At 31.8% G+C, this 22,875-nt stretch overlaps 2 protein-coding genes across 3 annotated transcripts; one reads left to right on the top strand and one right to left on the bottom strand.

Annotated features, from left to right (window-relative positions):
• Positions 1–297: 297 nt before the first annotated feature.
• LOC149426947 (endocuticle structural glycoprotein SgAbd-5-like) lies at positions 298–8,735 on the top strand. Its single transcript, XM_089639189.1, has 4 exons — positions 298–414; positions 3,018–3,136; positions 7,354–7,449; positions 8,362–8,735. The coding sequence occupies exons 1-4, from the start codon at positions 406–408 to the stop codon at positions 8,462–8,464; spliced, it is 327 nt and encodes a 108-aa protein (XP_089495315.1). The 5' UTR covers positions 298–405; the 3' UTR covers positions 8,465–8,735.
• Positions 8,736–15,042: 6,307 nt separating this feature from the next.
• LOC149426948 (endocuticle structural glycoprotein SgAbd-5-like) lies at positions 15,043–19,241 on the bottom strand. 2 transcript variants are annotated; one of them, XM_089639206.1, is made up of 3 exons: positions 19,184–19,241; positions 18,908–19,026; positions 15,043–15,495 (listed from the first exon to the last, which is right to left on the bottom strand). In XM_089639206.1, the coding sequence occupies exons 1-3, from the start codon at positions 19,193–19,195 to the stop codon at positions 15,315–15,317; spliced, it is 312 nt and encodes a 103-aa protein (XP_089495332.1). In that variant the 5' UTR covers positions 19,196–19,241; the 3' UTR covers positions 15,043–15,314. The 2 variants fall into 2 exon arrangements, with proteins under 2 accessions (XP_089495332.1, XP_089495326.1); XM_089639200.1 differs by lacking the exon at positions 19,184–19,241 and having other exon boundaries at positions 18,908–19,047.
• Between the last annotated feature and the right edge of the window lie 3,634 nt (positions 19,242–22,875).

The following is a 22,875-nucleotide window of genomic DNA, read 5'->3' on the forward strand; positions in this document are numbered from 1 at the left end:
ATAAAGTTTTTCTTTGCTTGCAACAGATTAATGCATCTGCTCCGTCTTTGTCCAATTCTCTTTCTCTCCAGGGCTAGTGAAATCGATGTGAATAATCGTGTGACACAAACGCCATACGTCATCCGCGCTAATAATAAATCCGTTGGGGAATTACACAAGAATACGGAGATGTTTAGCTGGGTCTATTTTACTAATCAATATTTCAAGGCTGGTCGTAAACTTTGCTTGTTAATTTACTTATATACTCAAAATAAGGTAAACAGCTGAAAAATTGCGTTTTGACACCTTCGTCATTTGGAAATATCTGCGAGGTGAGATTTATATATAAGCTGTAACTCCTTTTTTGTCATCATTCAGTCTTCAGAAGTCCAATTGTGCATTGAAAGTTAATCTAAAACACTCAAAATGAAATTGGTAAGTGACATCAGTTAGCCATCAAATAATAAGTGTGGATTGATTTTTCAACATAAAATATTATTGATTGTGATATTGTGGTGTTTTTTCTCCGTAAATTTTAATAGTTATTTTTAACTATTTCAGTTACATTACATTAGTGAACACGTAAAACGATCAAAATTTTAAGAACATGTGCTTTTTATTTAACCTTTATAAATCAAATTGTTAGTGGAAAGTGTTATAATTTTTTTTCTTAATTTGAATTAACCACCCCACTGACCAATCTCAAAGATCGCTCTTAATGGGTAAAAGCTAAGAAGTAATTTATAAAAATAAAAATAAATTCAACCCGCTGTTTTCAGCCGATATCGATATTAAAAACTTCACAAAGCACTATTTTTAGGGTAAATTGCCTTATACAAAAAATAAATTGTAAATTTAACAAATAGCTTTCTTTTTTCTAATTGGGAATAATCGTTGTTTCAGAATTTGACCAAAAAATATTATACGGTGGTTCGTGCATTATAAATCTTGTCCTTTAATAATTTCAATTTTTTCCACACAATTTTTTTAATGTATAAATTTGGAATATTTTGCTAATGTCAAATATATTGACATTAAATATGTTCACAGATAAAAATTTTCACTTTTACGATTTTAATTAGAGGTTATCTAACACAATTTAAAGTAGGCGTATGACTAAATATAACTGCAAAATGATTTTTGACTGAATGCTTGCTTGCTAATTTTATTTAAAACTTGCATATTCAAAGCCTTTCTTAATTATAACTGTTTTAATTTTAGTATTTATTATTTAGTTAATACAAAATACGCAAAAAAAACATTATTAGATCAATAAAAAATTATTTAAAATTTTGAACTTTAAGTGAGTCTATTCATTTGAACTGAATCTACTAGAAGTTTTCGTTAAAATAAATCGGTTTTCTAAAAACAAGTACCTACATTTTTTGCATCACTGATTAATAAATTAATTTCATGAGAGTTACTAAATTTTTATTTACGTCAAACGAACTCGTCATGAAATGTTACTAATGTTAATGGTTTTTGGAAAAAATATTGGGAGTTTGTGTAGTATTGGTAATTTTATGGAAAAATCATCACAAATTATTATGTTTTGTGTCCTATTTTGTTTGGTGTAACAATGAAAACATTTATTTTGCACGAATAGTTTACAAAACCATTAACAAGGAACGAGAAGACATTTTGCATTTATCATATCTATGACTTAAAGCCAAGATATTGTATGTTCACTTTAAGGCGAAAATGAGTTATTCAACTAGAAACTAAGAGAAACCCCTATCTATTTCACTAAATCTAGGTAGCTCTTTTGCGACAAAATGTTTTCAAAACACCCGACAAAAACAAAACCATTTTGTCTAGTTCTGCTTATAGACTCGTGGCTGATGGCCCCGCTCCAACATCTGTTTTTGTCGGATATTTGAAACATATTATCGCAGGAGACCGGGCTCAACTTACAGCATTGTAAACATCAAAGATATTAGAAGAACGAGATATGCTATGTTGGCCGCCGGACCGTAGCCGGAGTACTACCTAATTAGGGTACTTAGGGAAGGTGTGCAGTAGTATTGGTGAACAAAACCGGCGACACTCGGCAAAACAATTCCACTCAGTACGAACTGCTCATAGCACATCTCGTTCTTCTAATATCTTTGGTAAACATATTAAGGTATAAACTAGCTGACGTGCACCCGGCGTTGCTTGACTTTTCTCTATTTTTTTTAAATTTAATAAACATGTTTTATAAATAAAAACTTTCCGGAAGAAAATCGCTAAATTATTCTGAAAACTCTATCAAAATCCGTTGTGTAGATTTAGAAAACCGCGGATACTGACATTATTTTAGTACTATCTGACGTGTACCCGGCGTTATTCTTAAGAGATATACCATGGCGTACTTTTCTGTAGGCCTTTTAAGATATAAAACTCCGTAGAACATTATTTTGATGGTTCTCATAAGGTTTAGCCAGCGTTAGCAATGTAAGCGCCCGATAATATTCTATTTACGACTTGATTACAAAACATCGACTTTTCTTTACTTTCCATAATTATAATATTATATACATAAACCTTTCTGAAGCAATTCTCTAAGTAATAGTGAAGACCCTATCAAAGTCCGTTGCGAAGTTTAGAAAAAATAAGCGCACATACAGACAGACGGGGATAGCGATTTTATTTTATACTATTTAGAGATAATAGTCTTCTTCTTCTTCTTTCGTATGGTGGGGGGTTAGAGGGGGACATCTAGATCTGCGAGCCATTTTAGGGCCTCAGGCGTCGCCATGTGAACCTCATCAATCCCGCCGGGGAATGAATGGAGCGGGCATTCGTTGACCACATGTTCGGTAGTCTGCACCGCACCACATTCACACATCTAGAGATAATAGTGATTTCAAAGCATTAAAATCTTCTTTTTTTCTTGAAATAATTGGTTTATGGAGATACAGTATTTTGGCCTTAAGGCATTATCTACCAATGCACAAATCAGTGTTGGAACATTGCAGAAGATGAACGCAAGATACATTTTTATCTGCCTATCCATTGAAGAGCAGGGCTTTTATTTATGTGTTTATTATTTGCAGGTAATTTGTGTGGCATTTGTGGGTATCGCCGTGCTGGTGTTCGGCGCTCCCGCCAACGAATACGCCAAGATCCTGAGCTACGCAGATGAGAACGACGGCTCCGGCAACTACTCTTACTCGTAAGTAACACTTTATATTCTAAAATAAATAATCAGAAGATAATAAATATACACTTCATTTTCATCGCCAATTAAATTTGAATAAAATTTAAATTAAATAAAATATATATTTTTTTTAAATTACTATTTTATGCGAAAAGTTATTCGCTGTCCCGTTTGTGTTACAGAGTCAGGAGGATTTTTTTTTTCGAAATGATTTTTTTAACGTTAGGTCCACACCTAAAGTCCTGAATACATTAACTTGTCATCTTTGGGGATGTTGTGCGAAGGGTATTTTGAGGAGATGACTGAGTGAAAATGGGTTTTGAAAAGACCCATGTTTTAGGAGGGAGGAAACACAGAGGCCAGCAAATTGTTCCACATATCGTCGAAACAACCAGTCCTCATGAAAAAAGGTGACCGGATAAATCATCAAAATGAAATTCATCACATCTTTAAAAAGTTATATGAAGTCATGGAAAGTCATGAAACAAAAACTTTATTAACTGGATTAAGTAGGTTAGGTTAGGTTTAAATTTTTTTTAACATCACTTTTTAAAGGTGTGTTGAATTGTCGATGTGTTGATTTATCATGGAACCGAAAAAAGATGTGTATAAATGATGGGCGCGCATTTGTCTTATTCCCGACTAAACCGGTGCTGATGAGATCAATGGCGCTAGTAAAGCTAATGAACTTTTTATAAAAAGGGAATTCATAAAACAGCAACAAATGTTACCTTTTACCTAGGCCACTAGAGATAATATATAACATTTTTCGAATAAGATAAAAAAACTAATCGATAATGAAAAAAGAATAAGTTATACTTTATTTGTACAAAATAATGTTGGCACACCTTTCGAGAATTACGTTTTAAAAGTTTGACGTTTCAATGTGATAAATTGGGTTCATGAGACACGTGCTTTACACATTAGTATTGTGTTTGATTATTTCACGAGTCAACCTTCTACCTTTTCCCCTGAACTGCGTCAATATTTGCATAATTACTATTTCTTACGTTCCTTTTCAATAGTATCGTGATAAGATCCTACGGCTTTATTTAGTTACCAGATCTGAATAGCGTGGTACTTCTCGACTGCGAGAAATTTTACTGTATGTCATCAAAATTTTTATTTACAAGCAGAATGATCATAAAAACAAATGGTCACCCAGTCATGTAATCCAGTCAAATAAATTATATGTTAACTTAGAGCCGGGAATTTCGTAATGAAGAAATGACCTTTAATGAAATTGTTCAAATGTTTTAATGTGAAATGCAAATACATTTTTTCGTGTGCAGTAGCTACCGGGATTATATAATGTATGTAACGTTCACAAACAAATTTGACATTTGCATATTTGACTGGGTAATACAAATAGGTGTGCGCATATATTTGATGTGTTTACACTTTCCAAATATCACACTTTTTGGATGATCAAATATACCTAATCCAATCAATTTCGGAACTATTTTATACAATGTAGATAAATGTCATTAATTTAAAAAACGCTAGATAACCTGTTCACTTGAAATAATCTTGTTAGGTAATATCATATAAGCAGAAACCGGGGAGTAAGTTAGCGACTCTGAAAGAGCGGTGGGAATTATCCTCATTTACAAAACTATACGAAAAGTATTTATAAATATTAAAAAGTTCTTAGCTAAACTGCTATACTTTTACCTGTCTTTTAAAGGAAAATACACGTCATGAACTGAAGCTTATAGGGAGCTATCTGGCTGAGCTCTTTTTTTCTTATCGTAAAGCTACCCCAAATAGCCATAAAATTGTTACTTGGACTAATCTGTTTTTTTTTCAAATTTTTTATTGACAGTGAATAAAAATATAATCATTCCACCTTATCGAGTTCGAGGCTTATTCTATTTTTCCAGAACGCGCATTATGTCACAAATAATGTATTAAAGTAAAAAGTTTTCTACATGGTGTGTGGGTTGTTGCCTTCTGACTTTTCACAGTCAATTTATCAATTCTATGACCGGGAGACACGTGAGATAAGTCTGTTTTTGCTCAGTTAAGCATATCAAAAAAATTGATTAAGCTTCAGGGGTATTTACAGCACCTATATTTCTAGATGGAATTTAAAAGGACAATGAAGAACAAGATGTGCTCATAAGTAAAAAAAATTATATTCCTTTCAATAAAATCAAGTGTCTTGATTTTTTTAATTTTTATTATTTTTGAGTTAGACGTTTATTAACTAATATGTACATAATTAAATATTTTTACATTAAGCGTAACAATTTTTTTTAAATACCTTTTATTCTTCAAACTTTTAGGCTTCTGTTCATTCGTGTTTAGTCCTCTATGCATTAAACTATTTTATGACTCTGTTTTCCTCATACGCAGCAATCTAAATCTGTTTACATATCTGGCTGCATAATTATGTATATTTTTACTAAAAACAATTTCGTTCATAAAGTATGTTGGCATTTGGTTTTCCATACTTGAAAATAATAACAATTATTACCTTCTTACACTTCTAATCCATTATCTAAAAAACTAAAAGTTTAGGTCTACTTACTAAAATTTCTTCGTTACTAAAAAGTCGTCTTCTTGGAGTTGTAGTCACATTCCTCCCACCATCTAATACACTTGTTTTTAATCCCATCTCCGTGTTATTTTGTGTCCAAATCCATTAGGCAAGGATTGAAAAAATAGCATTAATCACGGCGGCAAATTCAGAGAAAATTTCCTTTGAAGCTTATGCATAATGGACAAGTATTGCGACAGGCGCTTAAATTGGTAGGTGAATTTACATAAGTCGTTGACATTGGAACATCAATAATACCAGACCACAATACTATTGGCCTAGCCTGTACATTCTGACTTCATCATCAGTAAAACAACATCCTTACCAATTAAATGACCTTTCTTTACGGACAAAATATTTTTTCAGTTACCATGTGCCTATTTACATTATGTACACTCATATCTACTGTCCTTACAATTATAACAAAATGTGGGTGTTTAGTTAAACTAGACATTAATACTTTCATTTTCTTTACCCGCTAATAGTTGCACCCCGTTAAGTCCATGTGAACCTTTGTGAACACCTTATAAATATGTTAAACTTAATTTCAAATACTTCTGTTCATATTGAGTAACTGTAATTGTGACATTTTATTCCTAGAAATGATGTTACAGTGAAATTAATTTTACTTAAAAGGTATTCTCGTTAATTAATTCATATTACAAGCTTCTAGAAAACCGTTCGTTCACCAGTGACAAAATATTTTCCCGCCGACAAACCGATCGTGCGCTGGTGGCATTGGAATTTCGCCCTAGCTGGAATTTTTTGAGATGCGATTTAAACCTATATACCACGAAAAAGTGCTTAATTTTTTTTTTAAATTTTATTGAAAAACTTCAGGGTTCATTTTTGATTTCACGCATCAAGCCCCTCTGAAAGGTCTGGTCATCCAAAGGAAGCATTACATCTCTAAATAGTATAAAATAAAGGCGCTATCCCGTTTATCTGTTTGTGCGCTTAGTTCTTCTAAACTACGCAACCGACTTTGATAGAAGTTTTTTCACTATTTAGAGAATTTCTTCCGAAAGTCTTACATATTTTATATAAGCATATTAAATTAATAGATAGTAGAGAAAATTGATATTGATCCTAGAATTCACAAGCTCAAAACATTACTACAAATCATTCATACCCCCCGAGCAACGACGGGTACGTCAGCTAGTTCAAAATAATATAATCTTTAACTTTGCTTCCGGATCGACCATACAACGATTCATATATTTATCATGAATGAAAACCGATACTTACTAACGGGCCTAACGGCACGTTCTTACCTCATCTATTCTATGATCTTATTCGTAGAATCTATGAAATATATCAGTGAGAACAGGCTTTAAACTTCAACTTTCGTTCTATTTAATATGGAATCGACCACAGAATAGAACCGTGTCAATGCAACGCTGCCCAGTGGAGTAATATCAATGATTATGTCTAATAAAAGAGGCAGTATCCGATACATAGAGCAAGTGTGAACCTGACAATTCCTTTCCATTTTCAAACGTTTTGTTCTTGGGATCACTTACGCTTTGATTTACAGATAAGAGCTCCGTATTCTTGAATTTGTGTTTATAAGACCTAATGAACAGGAAAGCAATCTTCTTTTTGCCAATGAAATGCCTACAGCCATTTGAATTTAATTGATTGCAAACGAAGTAACATTGATTTAAACCACTTTTATTCTTGTTTGTAGATTTGTATCTGAAGATGGAATCCAGAGACAGGAGCAGGGGCGCCTGTACTACCCCGACACCGAAAATGAAACCTATGTTGTGAATGGACAGTTCAAGTAAGTTATATTATTAATGTATTTGAAAGATTACGATTTTCTTCTTAATATGTAAATCAATCTTTCTAATTCCATTCATTTATCTGCCCTGACAAGCACGTGACGAATTCTGTTTCACTTAGTTTTACCACGCCATGTATACTCTTCTGAAATCAAATTCTACTGCATTACAAATTTTGATATTTTCTGTGACCATAACATTAATTTTTCTCAGCCATTCAACAGGTGAGTACCACTCAAAATGGCTCCAAACTTCACTTTTTAATGATTTTTTGCAAATTATATACGGTTAGTTAGGAAAGTATAATTGGTTTCCAATGACAAAAATCCTCAAGATGAGACAATACCCTAAAATAAAGTCTAAATCTTAACAAAGCGGCCCTGTTTATTGGACAGACCTATGGTTGAAATTGCCCTAACATATATCTAAAACAAAATGGGAAACTTAACTACATAAGTGATGTAAAAACAATCTTATGGTCGAATTCGCCCAAGCAGGCCTAGAAAAATTATTATTGAATTATAGTCGGGTGTTACCTTAAACTATCATATATATTTTTTTAATTCTATGAAATACATACAAAAATGTCTATAAAACCATAGTTTGAAAACCATTTAAAACTTAAATTCCAGTATATTTCTACATATTTCATATAGATCTGAAAAATGTAATTTACAGTACCCATAAAAAATTTCTTCACTGGAAACCTTATACATCTTCCGAACTACTCATACAGAATATAGAGATAAACCATTCGTGTTATCTGTTGCGTTAGCCAACTACAAAGCATGTATTTTTGGGTGCACCATTAATATAGCTTCACTCTGGGCTACTAGGCTTGCTTTCTTAGGCAACTTCAAAGGATATAATAAAAAAAATTGGATTAGTTATTAATATATATTTTGTTCCAGGTACACCGGTCCTGATGGAGTAGAATACACCATCACCTACCAAGGAGATCCATCAGGATTCCACCCCGAAGGTGCCCATCTTCCCGAAGAACTCCCCAAGTAAAGATTCTGCCAATCCCGCACTTATCAGTAATAAAATCTATACTGAAATAAGCAATCATTAAGAAAATACGATAGCCAAATAATTTTAAGTTATTGGGCAGATTTTTCAAGAATTGCAATGATTTTTTGTGGATTTCACTATGGACATGGTGAAGAATTCAGATAACCCTATATTTTATGTAGGGACATCGACTGTTAATCGCCTAGTTATATCAGTATCTATATCACCAAATATTATGTTTTCATACGAAATAAAGTTTTTTTTAATCCAATATTTTGTTTAATTTTCTTTATGACTACTCATTTAAGGCGACCTTTTTTCTTACCTTTCTTATTTATTGTTATTAAGTATAATAATTGTGTAATAATTGGTGGAACTCATATGAAACATTATTTATATTCAGCTTTTTAAAGGACGTACTTGACTTACTTTAACCAGTGATTCCTGACATTATTAGGAGTAAAAAAACGTTATTGAAATTTTGGTCTCCGGTGTAATTTTTTTTTCTACAAAACATTTACAAACAATCAATAGGCATTGGACAGCTAGACTAAAATTTCCTGTACATTTTTCACTCCAAATAATGTCAGGAATGACTGGTTAAAGTAAGTTAATTGCGTCCCTTAACACACATTCAATAATATGATTATATAATTTATAATAATTTTTAAAAAACACTTTAGGCTGCGTAATTATTACTACGCGTAACAGCTGTTCCAACTATTGAAAGGATTATCAACTGTTTGATAATGCCTTCAGAAGGCGAAACAGCTGCCAGGCATTATGATAATTACAAGGCAGAACTTGTTAATAAAAACACTGTTTCTTTTATAAGTTGAATTATAGTATTCTTTATTACACGAAAAAACATACTTTGTGATCCACCACTTTTAATGAATTAATAAACGACAGACAATCAGGTTTCGCTTATCTCAATCTTCCTCGGAGCTTATTAACTAAAATGTTTTTGAATTTTCTGCAAGTGATGTCGCATATTAAAAATAAAATAATAAGATAGGTTTATCTAAAAAGACGCTGTCTAGATTGCATTTAGTTCGGGTCGAATCTTGCGATCATACATAAAGATAGTTGCCAATAAAAAATGTGCAGTGAAAAAATGAAGACAATGTTGGTAGTTCTTATTCGAAGCATGATACAGTTAAAAGTGACCGAGGGGGATTGGGTCCCATTAGCTCAGTGGTAGAGCGGTGTCCCGGCAAGACAAGGGTCCTGGGTTCGAGTCCTAGATGTGACCGTATCCTTTTCTGATTTTTCTGTTTCAGATTTTCGTTTAGAAATCGCTAATATTGTTTTCAATAATTAAAATGTGTTTGTTACAAAGTGAGTTTTTTCTTTTTTTTTATATGTGTTTATTCAGTTTTTTTTGTACATTATTTTCTCTTACTTAGATCTTACGAAACTGATCAATCAGTTTAATTGTAAGAAATCTCTCACTTTTTCTATTTATTAGCTTATAATAATATATTTAATTTCAACTTGATATCTTGATCCACAATATTAATTATTTTTATGTTTGACGGAGGTAGAACGATCTAATTTTCGTTATTATTTTTGAATAACATGTCTCATTTTTAATATCTTCTGGTAATGAGTTAAATAATTTCGGAATTTTATGTCTTTTTGTTCTATCTCCGTATACATTTTGCGATATTTTAAAAATGAACATTTGTGCTTCTCTATGCCTAGTAGGGTAGTTATGGTTTACAGGTTTTTTGAATTCTGTGTTCCAGAATTCATCTAGCGTTAGTTGGTAATCTATCCTACTATGTATAGAGAGCACATTACACAAAGAAAACATTTTTTTATAATCGCCTTCACATAATTCTATTTTTTTTTTGCCTGATATCAATTTTAGGAAACGGATTTGTAATTGTTCTATTTTATTTAAGTACGTTTTATACGTTAATCCGTAACTATTTACTCCGTATCCTATAATTGATTCCGCTAATGCATTATATATACAGTATAATATATTTTTATTAACAAAGTTTTTTAGGTGATAAAATTTCCCTAATATGGATCTTAATCTATTACATACATTTTCAATGTGATTTGACCAGTTAAAATTGACATCTATTGTAAGACCAAGGTATGTATATTGGTAAACTTTTTCTATGTTTGGGCATTTACATGGCAGAGATTGGTTTTTTGTGTGAAAACAATCGTATGAATGACTTTTGATATGCAGTTCTTTATCCTGACAACTTGCATATGAAGAGTGTATTTTGTTTTTTTTGCGTTAATAATAATTCCATTGTCGTGGGACCATTTAATTATGTTATTTAGGTCTGTTTGTACAAATTCCTCAATTTTCTGTAGATTTCTGTCAGCACATATGATGCAAGTATCATCTGCAAACATGTAACATTTACAACGTTTTATTACGTTAGGTAAACTGTTTACTTGCATTATATAACACGTAGGTCCCGATATCGACCCTGTTGCTACTCCAGTGTCTGTTAACATTTCATCACTGAAAATTCCGTCAATTTTAACTTTAATTTTTCTATTTAACAGATAATTTTTAAACATTTTATTTAAAGGACCTCTAATACCACATTCTTCCATTGCCTTTAGTAATGTTTGATGGTCCAATGTGTCAAAGGCCTTTTTAAAGTCTATAAAAATTATACCAACGTAATATTTTTCATTTAAATGACAATTTATATGGTCAGTGAAATTAGAAAGTAGTTGTGTAGTACTTTTTTCTTTTTGAAATCCGTACTGTATGGGATTTATGATTCTGTTTTTTTTCTATATAAAATGTATTTGGTTAAAGATAGCTCTTTCAATAATTTTATCAATACACGATAGAATCGCAATTGGTCGATAGTTTGTGAAATCTTTGTGATTTCCTGATTTATAAATAGGTCTGATGATGGATGTTTTAAGTTCGTCAGGCATGATGCTTTTATTTACACAAAGGTTAATTAATTTAGTAAGGACTGGAATTATATTATCAGTAATTAACTTCAGGTCTTTAATTCTTATTTGGTCGTTGCCTTCTGACTTTTTAACATCCATATCATTAATTATTTTTTTATATCTTTTTCTGTTACAGGTCTAAATCTCATTGACATAATAGCAGGAGTTGTATACATGTTACGATCTAAGAATTTTGTAGTACAATTGTGTCTTATGTCTTTTATTTCATTTACGAATGTTGTAGCAAATTTATCGCATAAAAACTTTGTGTCTCCTTGATTTCCCATATGTTGAAGGATTATTTTATCTAGATTTTGTTTAGGTTTTCCTATTAGGTTGTTTATTTCGTCCCAGAGTTTCCTCGGGTTTCCGTTTAAGCTATTTATTACATTTTTGTGGAATGCGTTTTTAGTAATATTAATATGTTTGTTTATTTTGTTTCTATATCGAGTATATTCTAAACGAAATACCGGGTTATTTGGGCTATTCTTACATTTTCGGTATAATCTCTTTTTTAATCATGTTCTTAATTTTTTCAGTAACCCACGGATTGCTGTGCCTAAGATTATTTTCAAATGATATTTCTTTCTTCGAGGACGAATAAATATTATCAAATATATTTTTCAAAGTATAGTACAGTTCTGAGGGACATTCAGTTTGTAATAGTTTTCCCCCATTTACTAGTTTTAATTTAGAATATACCATTTTACTATCAATGATTTCCCTTTTTTTATTTAAATCCTTTGTAAGTACCTCTTTCCCGATTGCTACTCCTGTTATATAATGGTCGGATATTTTGTTAGTTACAATACATGAAAATACAGTGTTAAAACGGTTACGTATTGCAATATGGTCGATACATGAATAAACATTTTTACCGTTTAATATTTCATCCCGGGTCACATCTAATATTACACTTTCTAAACCATTTTCACTGAGTAGATTTTGATATTCTGTGATTACACTATTTTTGGTATCCAATAAGTTCAAGTTAATGTCACCATAGTACAAGTAATTTGAATCAGATGAGGTCATTTGTAATATTTGCTTTAGTTCCTTCAGATATATATTCTTCTTGCTGCTCGGCGGACGATATACTGCAAGTATGTTTATGATATCTTGACAAACGGTGGTTATTTCTCCGCAGATTGTCTCGCAGCTTTTAAAAGAAATGTTTGTTTCCTTAAAAGTATGATGGTTTTTTAAGTACATGGTAAGTCCTTCTCCTCTTCTTTTTTCTCGAGTATTTGCAATCGCGATGAAGTTTGGAATACTGAACATAGATATTGTTTCGTTTTTAGTATTTATTTCCGTTAGAAAGATTACGTCAATAAACTGTAGAACGTCATTAATTTGTGCAATAAATGAATTAAAATTCTTTTTTAGTGATCTTATATTTAGGTGAATAGCCACAAACCTCATTTTGATCTTTGTATCATTTATCCAGCTATCCAAATTATAGCATTTGATAAATTTATGAGTTTGAAATAGTGTTGAATCTTCCATGACGTGAATTTATAACTGATAAAATTTAATTTTTAATATATAATTTCGCACAAAAAAGTATTAGCTTCCTTCGAAAAAAAATCTTACTGAATATATAACAGAAAAAGTTCATCTTCCTAATATGTAATTTTTTTCAGAAACCACGTCATAACTTGGTGGTGAAATAGTTGTAAATTGGATTTTTTATACATTACGCAAAGCGAATATCTCAGAACAGATGTGTGTGGTGTCTCATTTGGTGAACACATTTGGTGTCTCCTATCTATCAGTTCCATCATATATCCTATATCTTTTAATAAAAGTTGCATAATGAATAGTAAATAAGTCGTCAAATGTGTTCTTGCGTTTGAAAAAACACTTATCAACTGGTTACAAAATGTAATCGATACTACATAACACTTGACTTAAAGATAAATAGTTGTCGGCAAGCTATTCATAGTAATAGGACTAACCTACTGTAATTGGTACTACATAACGCTTGATGTACACATAAGTAGTTGTCGGCAAGATATTCATAGTGATTTATTTATTTATTGGATAATTTGTATAGCGCCGCTTTTGTGAGATATCACCTCAGAGGCGCTTTACACAGTTTATGCATGTATTACAGAAAATATAAATATTACAAAAATAGAGTGAAGTTAAGTTAAGTAAAATGAAGTATAGGAACAGATGACACAAAGATAGCAGATGGAGACTCTGCAGCAAGAATCCTAGGTGGTGAAGACACTGGACCATCTTCTGCAGCGAAAGAGTCCACCGCGTCCACCAACAGTGCCAGCACGAGGTTCGCCATCATGTGTCTGATGCTAATAAAGCGCTGACACACTATCCTCTCACAGACACCAGACCTTTGCAGCACCGCTGTGACGTTCTACGAAGATAGAAGATGGAGACTCTGCAGCAAGAATCCTAGGTGGTGAAGGAACTGGACCAGCTGCTGCAGCAAGAGAGTTCACCGCGTCCAACAACAGCTTCCAGGTATGTATCTACTGCTAATAAAGCGCTGACACCTCACATAGATAAGAGACCCTGGCAGCACCGCTGTGACGTTGGGCAAGTTCATCATTTATCTCCATGTAATCCTGTTCCTGGTAATTGTTGAAGTGGTGCATTCTGCCCGCAATAAAAAGCGACGGTCGGGATAATAAATTACCCTGGGCTTAGTAAAAAACATGCCAGGGTCCAAGCTTGCCCAGTTTCTGAGAATTTAGTTGAAAACATCTGGGGTGCATTTACCGATCGTCGTTCGTTTTGAATGTCCAATATTTTTGCGCAAATTTCCGAATATTCATTTTGAAAACACTGCACTCAAACACATATTATAAAGTTTTATTAATTATTAAGTTTATTTTTGGTATTATTTTAAGTTAAAATTTTGATTGATTGATTTTAAAAATAATTTCAAAGGGATGTCGCCTCATTTCCCTTGAAAATACTAAAAAAAAACACAAAGTGGTTGGAGGAAGCGTTAGGACGCGTCCTGCTGCCACGAAGGGCGCTATAATAGCACTTACCTACTGTGATATACTACAAAGCACTCGATACTACATAGCACTTGACTTAAACATAAGCATTTGTCGGTAAGCTATTCATAGTGATAGCACTAACCTACTGTAAACGATACTACATCACACTTGACTTAACATAAGCAGTTGTCGGCAAGATATTCATAGTGATAGCACTAACCTACTGTAAACGATACTACATCACACTTGACTTAACATAAGCAGTTGTCGGCAAGATATTCATAGTGATAGCACTAACCTACTGTAATCGACACTACATAACACTTCATTTAAACATAAACAGTTTATTTATTGGACAATTTTTTGTATGGCGAGATTTCACCTCAGTTGTCGGCAAGCTATTCGTAGTGATAGGGCTAACCTACTGATTATTTAGTTTTAGTAACCGTTTTCGTGTTCGTTCGTTGAACAATAAAACAACAACCAAAAACATTGTCAAAAGGCATGTATATATAATTATAGGTGTTGTCGTTTGACAGCGTTATCCAATAAAATGATTCATTAAGCGTTTGAAAATTGGTCATATTGCATTGAAATCATTATCGATATCATTATCGCTAAAAAATAAACACTTCAATAGAGAGAAAAAATCAATCGTAAGTTTTCATATTTTTATTAAAGCTTTACAAATCTGAAATACATTAAAACTGTTTATATGGCTAGAAAGAAAAATTCAAATATTTGAGACTGAAATAAAGTCACAAAAAATATATTATTTTGACAAATGATATTTTTTTGTAAAAATGAAATTAAAAGCACAAGTAGAAATTAAGCAACGTGATATTTTATAAGACGACTTCTTACAATATTACTGATATGATTGCAATAAAGACTGAAGATTGGACCGCTGATAAATATGTAAGGTTGATTTAAAGCACACGGTTGACGCGGTATCCGTTATGATCAGCGATGTAGTTGTAGGTGTATGTGATTCCATCAGGAGCTACGTAGCTGTACTGGCCAGTGACGACGATGCTCTCCTTGGTCGGGTCTCCTGGGTTCAGGATCTGTGCGTTCTCGGTGCGGCTGGCTCCATCGGAAGTTTGATAACTGAAACAAAAACATATCATATTTATTATTTTCATCCTTTTCATTTTCTACCCCTTTTTCTATTCGAGTCATGGACTCGTCGCCTAAATGATCCTTGAGTAATTATTAAGCGTTAATTGTTAACAAACTACTAACCGAAAGTGTGCACACTAGGCAATGAGCCAAATTAAAATAATGTTACTGAGATTGTCTAATCTATGCTACAATTATAAAATCAATATAACAAGTAGAAATTGAAAACTTCCAACAGACATTTGCTATATTACTCAATTGGTGTTGGAAATTTTACTACCCGGCTTCGTCCAAGATCAATAAATTAAAATCAGTTAAAAACAAAAGTGTTGACCTAAAAATTTCCACAAAGCTGTGCAAGTTTCATAACGCCACAGATCTTCGTTAGAAAGTATTATTTGCTGCTTCAGTAAACAGGTTTTCTGTTTTGAATTTAAGATATTCTTTTCGATAATGTTCAAAAATCATGAAACGTTAAAAAAAATAACCATAATCCCATTTTGGCAAGCCTATTGGGAAGTTTTGCCCATTTACGTATATGCCTTCCAAGACTAAATGGATTATGAGAGTCTTGCAATTTTTGAATAGCAAGAAGATTTTAGAAGAGTCGTGAAAATAAATCTATGTTGACCAAATGATAATGTTATTACCACTAACAGATAAGCAAATGGGATAGTTTATTTAGATGTTCACGGCAATATTCAATGTTTCACAAATACAAACATGTTTAGAATAAATTATAACCACATTATCATTTAAACTAAGTGATTGTTTGTGAATAGGGTAAAAATAACGATGTATAACATTATTACGGCGATGTTTTCACATTTGAATATATGTAAAAAAATTATCGAAAAAATAAATAAAAAAGTTGTCAATTTAGTAAAGAAACTTGACTCCCTGGGCCCCTTTGAGATATAACGTCAAATTAATTAACACAGTATAACAAAGAAGTATTAATTAAACTCTCGAATGCACCGCAATTAGATTTAAACCAGGATGAGAACAATCAAAGATTTTAAAAAGTGTGGTTGGATTATATGTTGACTTGATTTATATTTCACTATGGATAATATTGTATAAAAATATAAATCAGAAATCAAGCTGTTAATTTGACAGATATATTAATGAATTGAAATTCATAGGCAAACAGGTGCACATTTTTTTATGCTTTTTAAGAAAATATCGTTTAACGGCTTGGCGTGTTATACCTAAATAACAAATGATACTTTTGCTAATAATAAAAAACGTCTAAATTTATGTGGAAGGTTAAACATTTCTGAAGTCTATAATTTAATCCGCTGTGGTAACAGAAGTAACTTATTTAATCACTTGGAATTATCTAAAAAAACATTTATCATTTCATCCTTTTGAATAAATTTAAAGAGGAAAGTTAATTCATCGGGCAAATTATCTGACCACAGAAAACATAAATTATTACTAATTTGATTTCTATAAGATTAAGTTCCAGCATCTGAACTGTGCCCTCTTTTGTAATGGTAATTTATTTTCAGGTGTTTCGCCGGAATTTTAAACGGGTTTTATTTGTCACGCGGAAAGAGTAATAATTTAATTTATATTTTCGGAATGGGGGATTTTTTATCTTATTGAATCTAGTTGCTATTTACGTATGATTTGATAGTTCAGTGCCCGGAGAAAGAGACCCGAGGTTGATCCGAAACACTTCGAATATCGCAAATAAATGTTGTTTTGACGTTCGACGATTTGACTATCATCAACATGTTTTTTTTAGACAAAAGGTCTTCATTTTATCGAAGTTAATGTTTCTAGAATATCATGTATCCTTCTTTAGTATCGAAAAAAACATGATCATGTGGTCTGTTTTTATCGCAGTAGGAATCAATTATTCGAGTGTCTGGAGGTACTTGTTAAAAAATGTCGCCGTGCATATTAATGACGTTTAGTATCAAATTTCCTCTTTAGGTAAATTTAAAAAAATATCATTTTACTCCTATTTTTTAAATTTTTGCCAGTAAGTAACCTGTAACTAATTGAAAATATAGCAATAATACTTGCTTGACAAGTAGTAATTTATTTTATTTCTTTGTGTGTTATATGAGTTGCAATACTGCATACCTACATATCTATCCATGTTCTAATTCACATATCTAGGTATATATCAATGTTCTCTTGTCAGTGGTTTGTAAAAACTGTACATTTTTTGTGTTATATTATTTGGTCAATATTATTAAGGCGCATTGTAGGAGTAATTTAATGAATATGACTACAGAAAATTAAAATATATTTTTTAAGATTATTATTGTAAAGCTCACAAAACTACGCTATATAAATGTTATGTTATTATTATTATCAAAGCTAGTAAAATGAATTACGATTTTATAGGATCTGCTAGTAAAATTTATTGTTATTTCTGTTAGTTTTTTCACCTTCCGATGACTTTGATAAAATTAACGATACAAGGAGACAAATGAGTACGGTTTTTTTTATCAAAAATCTGTTAGAAATGTGACTGCATGACCATTTTCTAATAAAATATCATTAATTCAGAATAAATCTAAACACGTTTCCACGCCTTGCCTTATTTTAGCCTTTCCTTGCCTTGTCCAAATAAATATAATGGACGGGAAAATATTATTATTTGTAATAAAACGTTTTCCAACTTTCTCATAAGATAATCGTGCTTCATTGATAGTTTGTTAAGAAATTTGTCAAATAATTCTTAAAAACGAATAATTTGACCAAATTTTAATAAAGAACAATTTTCTAGCAGTAAGTTAAAAATCATCTCAACGGCACTTTGTCTTAAAAAAATCACACTTTTATCTAATTTCCTAATCGTAAAACTATGGTAACAAACTTTTTCTGGAAGTAAGTTTAATTTTAACGATAATGCAAAAAAAATAAAACTGGTTTGTTAACGTATTCCATTTATATTTTAAATATGAAACGACAATAATATTTCTAGAATGTATCATAATTTCTTATACTCAAAATTAAGATACAATTATTTAGTCTAGCCGTGTAATTCTTGGTTCTAACATAATAATGCATAATATCTGTAAAATAAAGGCTTATATTAAGATTCAAAATTGGAAATATTTCTTTACGTTGATATAAAAATCAATACACTTCTAGAGAAAAAAAAAGAGTATTTTTCGTTTACCCAGGTGGCCGATGAAATTATTTTTTTTCCCAAGTAAATATTATGTTCAAAAATGTAATGGCAATTTAATGAACATTTCTACGTAAAAAAGCAAATACTACTTTATAACTAATGTGGGTATATTTTATAAAGACAAAAATTAACATACTTATTTCTAAATGAATTACATCAGTAGGGATAGTTTAATTTTTTACATAAGTATTCCTAATTTTTGTTAATGGGTATGAAAATAAAATATATTGTTAGATCACTTACGAGAAACTGTAGGGCCCTAGTCCATTATTGTCGTTGGTGTAATTAAGTAACCTGGTCTCCTCTTGCTTGGGTGCAGGAGCTGCCAGGACTACGGCCACCAGCGCACAGATCACGAACAACTGAAACGGAGAATTTAGCATTAATAAACATGCAACCATCACTTGATATTAATAAATATTCAATAATAATGTGGCTTGAATGTGTATTGATTATTAATTATTACTATTGATCAATGCACGACTTAGAAAATAAAATAACAAAATAAAAATCACTGACCTGTTTCATCATTTTGGATAAAAAAGGATTATCAACTGATTTCTTTAAGTTCAAGAAATATAATGAAGATGCTCCATTCGGGTTCCTAATTTTATACATTTTGACAAAAGGTTTAACCCGTGTGTGACCAGTAAGAAATATTTTCATCTGACCAAATAATATGTTATTATGTTCGAACTCCTCATTCGGGTGATATTTTTTATCATCAAATAAAATGATATCGGTTTTCTGTGATAATGTGCGTGATGTGAAATGTTCATGCATAATATAATGCGTAAAATTATTCACATTCAATTAACTTTAAATTTTCTAAATTGGAACTAATTGTGGAAGTCAAGCGATAAAATAGGTACCCAAATTATTATGTATTTTGATTTTAATAATAATACTAAATTTGAAAAGTGTTTTTCATTTACTAAAGTTTTTGAAAAAAATCTTTATTTTTCACAAGTTTACTAACTGTGTTCATTCGAAAGGTATATTTCTGACGTCTCTTTGATTTGAAGGGCAATGATCCCGAGAAAATATATTTACTATATACTTTCAGCTATACAAATCGCACAATTATAATATCCCGTGATGTTTCACGGTTTTGCGCAAGAAAATTGGGACCAGCAACGACTTGTGATTTACGGTGGAAATGTTCATAATTTCGAAAATGGAACATTTTACAAATTATGAGAGTTAAATTTGCTATTTTCTGAAGCGACGGAACCTGGGTGCTAATCCCTTCTCTATGGTATTGCACATTTGTTGCTTTTATTGTCATAATTTTATAATAGCTGCGTTCACCCTTTACCGGTGCCATTGGTAAAATGGTAAAGGGCATGATTTACCTATATACGATAGAGTATTAATCTTATTTCATGTAGATGAAATAAACCACAAAATAAACCTCGTTTGGGGAAACTTCCGAGTTTCAGATGGGTATATTATTCATCTTTGGCAATATTCAACTTTATAAAAAATAAATAAACTAACCACGGTTATTTCGGGTTAAATAATAAGGATTCCGGTAGAATCCTGTGATTTATGAAGGCGAGGCTTTTTTCGCCTAGGAAAGCAATTTTCTTTGATAAATGGTTAAGATTTGCATTATTTCGTACCTATTCATGAATAGTCGAGAAGAAGATACGGGTATCTGATATGCATTAACATCGCCGGACCAGCCGGCTGACTTGACCTCGGGCTGGGGACCATTGTTAAAAAAATAAATCATAAAGTGTATTAATTAAATATTCACATTAAAGAAATATATTTTTTTAAATAGCAAGCTTCAAAGCTACACACCTCATGTCAAATAAGATTATATCTAACAATTACAAGAATTCAGTATAATTTTGTAAAAAATAATTTTGTGGTCAGCTGGAATTCGTTATTTATGTGCATGCATATTGTGACAGAAAAACATTGCAGATTTGCCAATTAATTTATTATTATATTTTAGGAAAGATAGTCATCGTTGGAATATAATCGACAAACTCTGCCATTGTTTTTTTATTAAAATGACGCATTTCGGTATTTATATGAGACCCAGAGTGCCTTCTGCAATTTAAATCATATTTTTACTGCGATCATATCTTGAATACTTCAGTTATGACAACGCAGGATGCATTTACCCATCCTGGAGATAGGTATATTTGTGTGATAAGAACATTTATATTATTATGAGGCAAACTTAATTTTGATAAAAACAACTGAAATCTTAAAAGCATGCCACCCATACACTGTGCAGTTCACAAACATAGGTAATCTACGGTAGTTTCAGAGATCAGGTGATTAATTATGGTTGCTACCACAACCTGCTTCCTCTCTCTTTGGTTTCATGGTTTGATCTTTATATTTATTTTTAATCATAAATCAAGATGGGTTTAGGATAGCCTTTGATAAGGATTGGGCCCTGCTGATGTCTCTTGGGCGCCACCTGGTGACGACATTCAGTAAAGAAAAATAATGTTGTTCAATCTTGATCGATGAATAAACGAGATAGTTCGAAATACGTGGAAAGACAAACTAAAATAAATAACTTCTTCAAATTTTGCAATTTAACTTTGTGGCACCATTTTATTAATGAAACAAATTAATACACTTTGTTTTTACCACGATAATCTTTATTTTTTAAAAATCAACATGTTTCGAGAACGATGTTCTCTTCATCCTATACTAAACATTTTTTTGTTTATATTAACTCCACACAGGAGGCCCTGAAGAAAATAATTTCCCTCAGGGCCTATGTCATCTTTGGAGATGCTGTGTGGAGGGTCTTTTTGTGGAGAGGAAGGAGTGAACATGGGTCTTGAAGAGTCCCATGTTGTAGGAGGGAGGAAACACAGAGGCCGGCAGTTCATTCCACAGCCGAGCCGTTGAACATATTTCCATTGTAATTTTTTGTCTTTGATCTTCTAAGCTCCTCCCCTTTCTACCTCTCTCTCTCCCCCCCCCCACACCCCCTCACTTTCATTTCTACCCACGCCTTTTCTATACTTGATAATTAGTTTTAGTACAATTTATGTCCTGATGAAGAGAACATCGTTCTCGGAACATGTTGATTTTTAAAAATAAAGATTATCGTAGTAAAAAAAAAGTGTTTTAATTTATTTCATTAATAAAATAAATTAACTAGCAACCAGCTTAGGGAAATGGCTTAATTTAAATACATGCGATTGTAGAGTTTTGGGATTCCGGAAAGCCGTAGAAGTCGGTTTTCCAATTCTCACGATCTATTTCTATAGTATAATAATAATTTTCAATCTTTACAAAAATATCCTAGAAATAGAATATGATCGAAATCTATGTAAATATATATAAAGGAGAGTGTTCCGGCATAGGTTTGAATTTAAAATAAATCATTTTTATTCCGAGATTCATGAAGTTTTGCTTAACCTTCAAAATAGTGGGAAGCCACTGTTTTCAAAAAATTGCCGCCACCCACTTTCTCATTCCTAAAACCAGAATTTTGATACTAAATAAAATCAGAGGAAAATTACTGTGTTTGTCGGATATCTCAAAAAATTTTGTATAGCCCGGATGACGACGCGACGCGGGGACTTCACTTAGTTTAATTTAAAAACAATGCTGCTCTTCAAGAAATGTCTTGCCGATATCGTTACTTCCAACCCAAAGGATACTTAAGGCATCGGATTGTAAAACTTTCAGAGAATTGGAAGTCAATCAAAACCATAGCATGAAAAAATAATTTTTATTTTTTTACTACAAAGAACCAATATTTTAACAATGTTTTCTTTACCAACTTAGTGTATAGCATGGTCTCCTGTAAAAAATAACAAATTTTAACAAAATTATAATGATGTGTTTTTACCTCATGACAACGTCTTGCTTTCGAAGGAGATTTATGCCATAATTCCTAACTAGAAGTTAAGGTGGGGCATAGATCGTAACAATAATTGCAACACAGACCTTGACTTTTTTCTCATACGGTCAAAGAACTCCAAAACTCCAACTAAAATAACCATCGAAGACTGCGGGGTATTTTATATGATATTTGCTATTTTACATTAAAATGATTATTGTCTGTTGCTATGTCTTTCACGTGGTGCATTGATGTGAATTGGGTCTGTATAATTTTTATTACTAGTGAAGCCCGCAATTCTTCTCCATTGCTAATGTATTTCTCGGGCATCTCCGACTTCTTCCACCATTCAATACTGTATACCACAATGTTACTGTTAAAA

The sequence above is a fragment of the Hesperophylax consimilis genome, chromosome 1 (genome assembly GCF_061612785.1).
Source record: "Hesperophylax consimilis isolate HC1 chromosome 1, BYU_Hcon_1.0, whole genome shotgun sequence".
NCBI classification, from domain to species: Eukaryota; Metazoa; Arthropoda; class Insecta; order Trichoptera; family Limnephilidae; genus Hesperophylax; species Hesperophylax consimilis.

Bases quoted from the DNA above. Each gene is read 5' to 3' on its own strand.
- LOC149426948 (XM_089639200.1), bottom strand. From the start codon at position 19,047: ATGCTAAATTCTCCGTTTCAGTTGTTCGTGATCTGTGCGCTGGTGGCC. The intron at 15,496-18,907 runs GTAAGTGATCTA...TTTTTGTTTCAG, and splicing joins CTAGGGCCCTACAGTTTCTC to TTATCAAACTTCCGATGGAG.
- LOC149426947 (XM_089639189.1), top strand. The intron at 3,137-7,353 runs GTAAGTAACACT...TCTTGTTTGTAG, and splicing joins TCCGGCAACTACTCTTACTC to ATTTGTATCTGAAGATGGAA. The intron at 7,450-8,361 runs GTAAGTTATATT...ATTTTGTTCCAG, and splicing joins GTTGTGAATGGACAGTTCAA to GTACACCGGTCCTGATGGAG.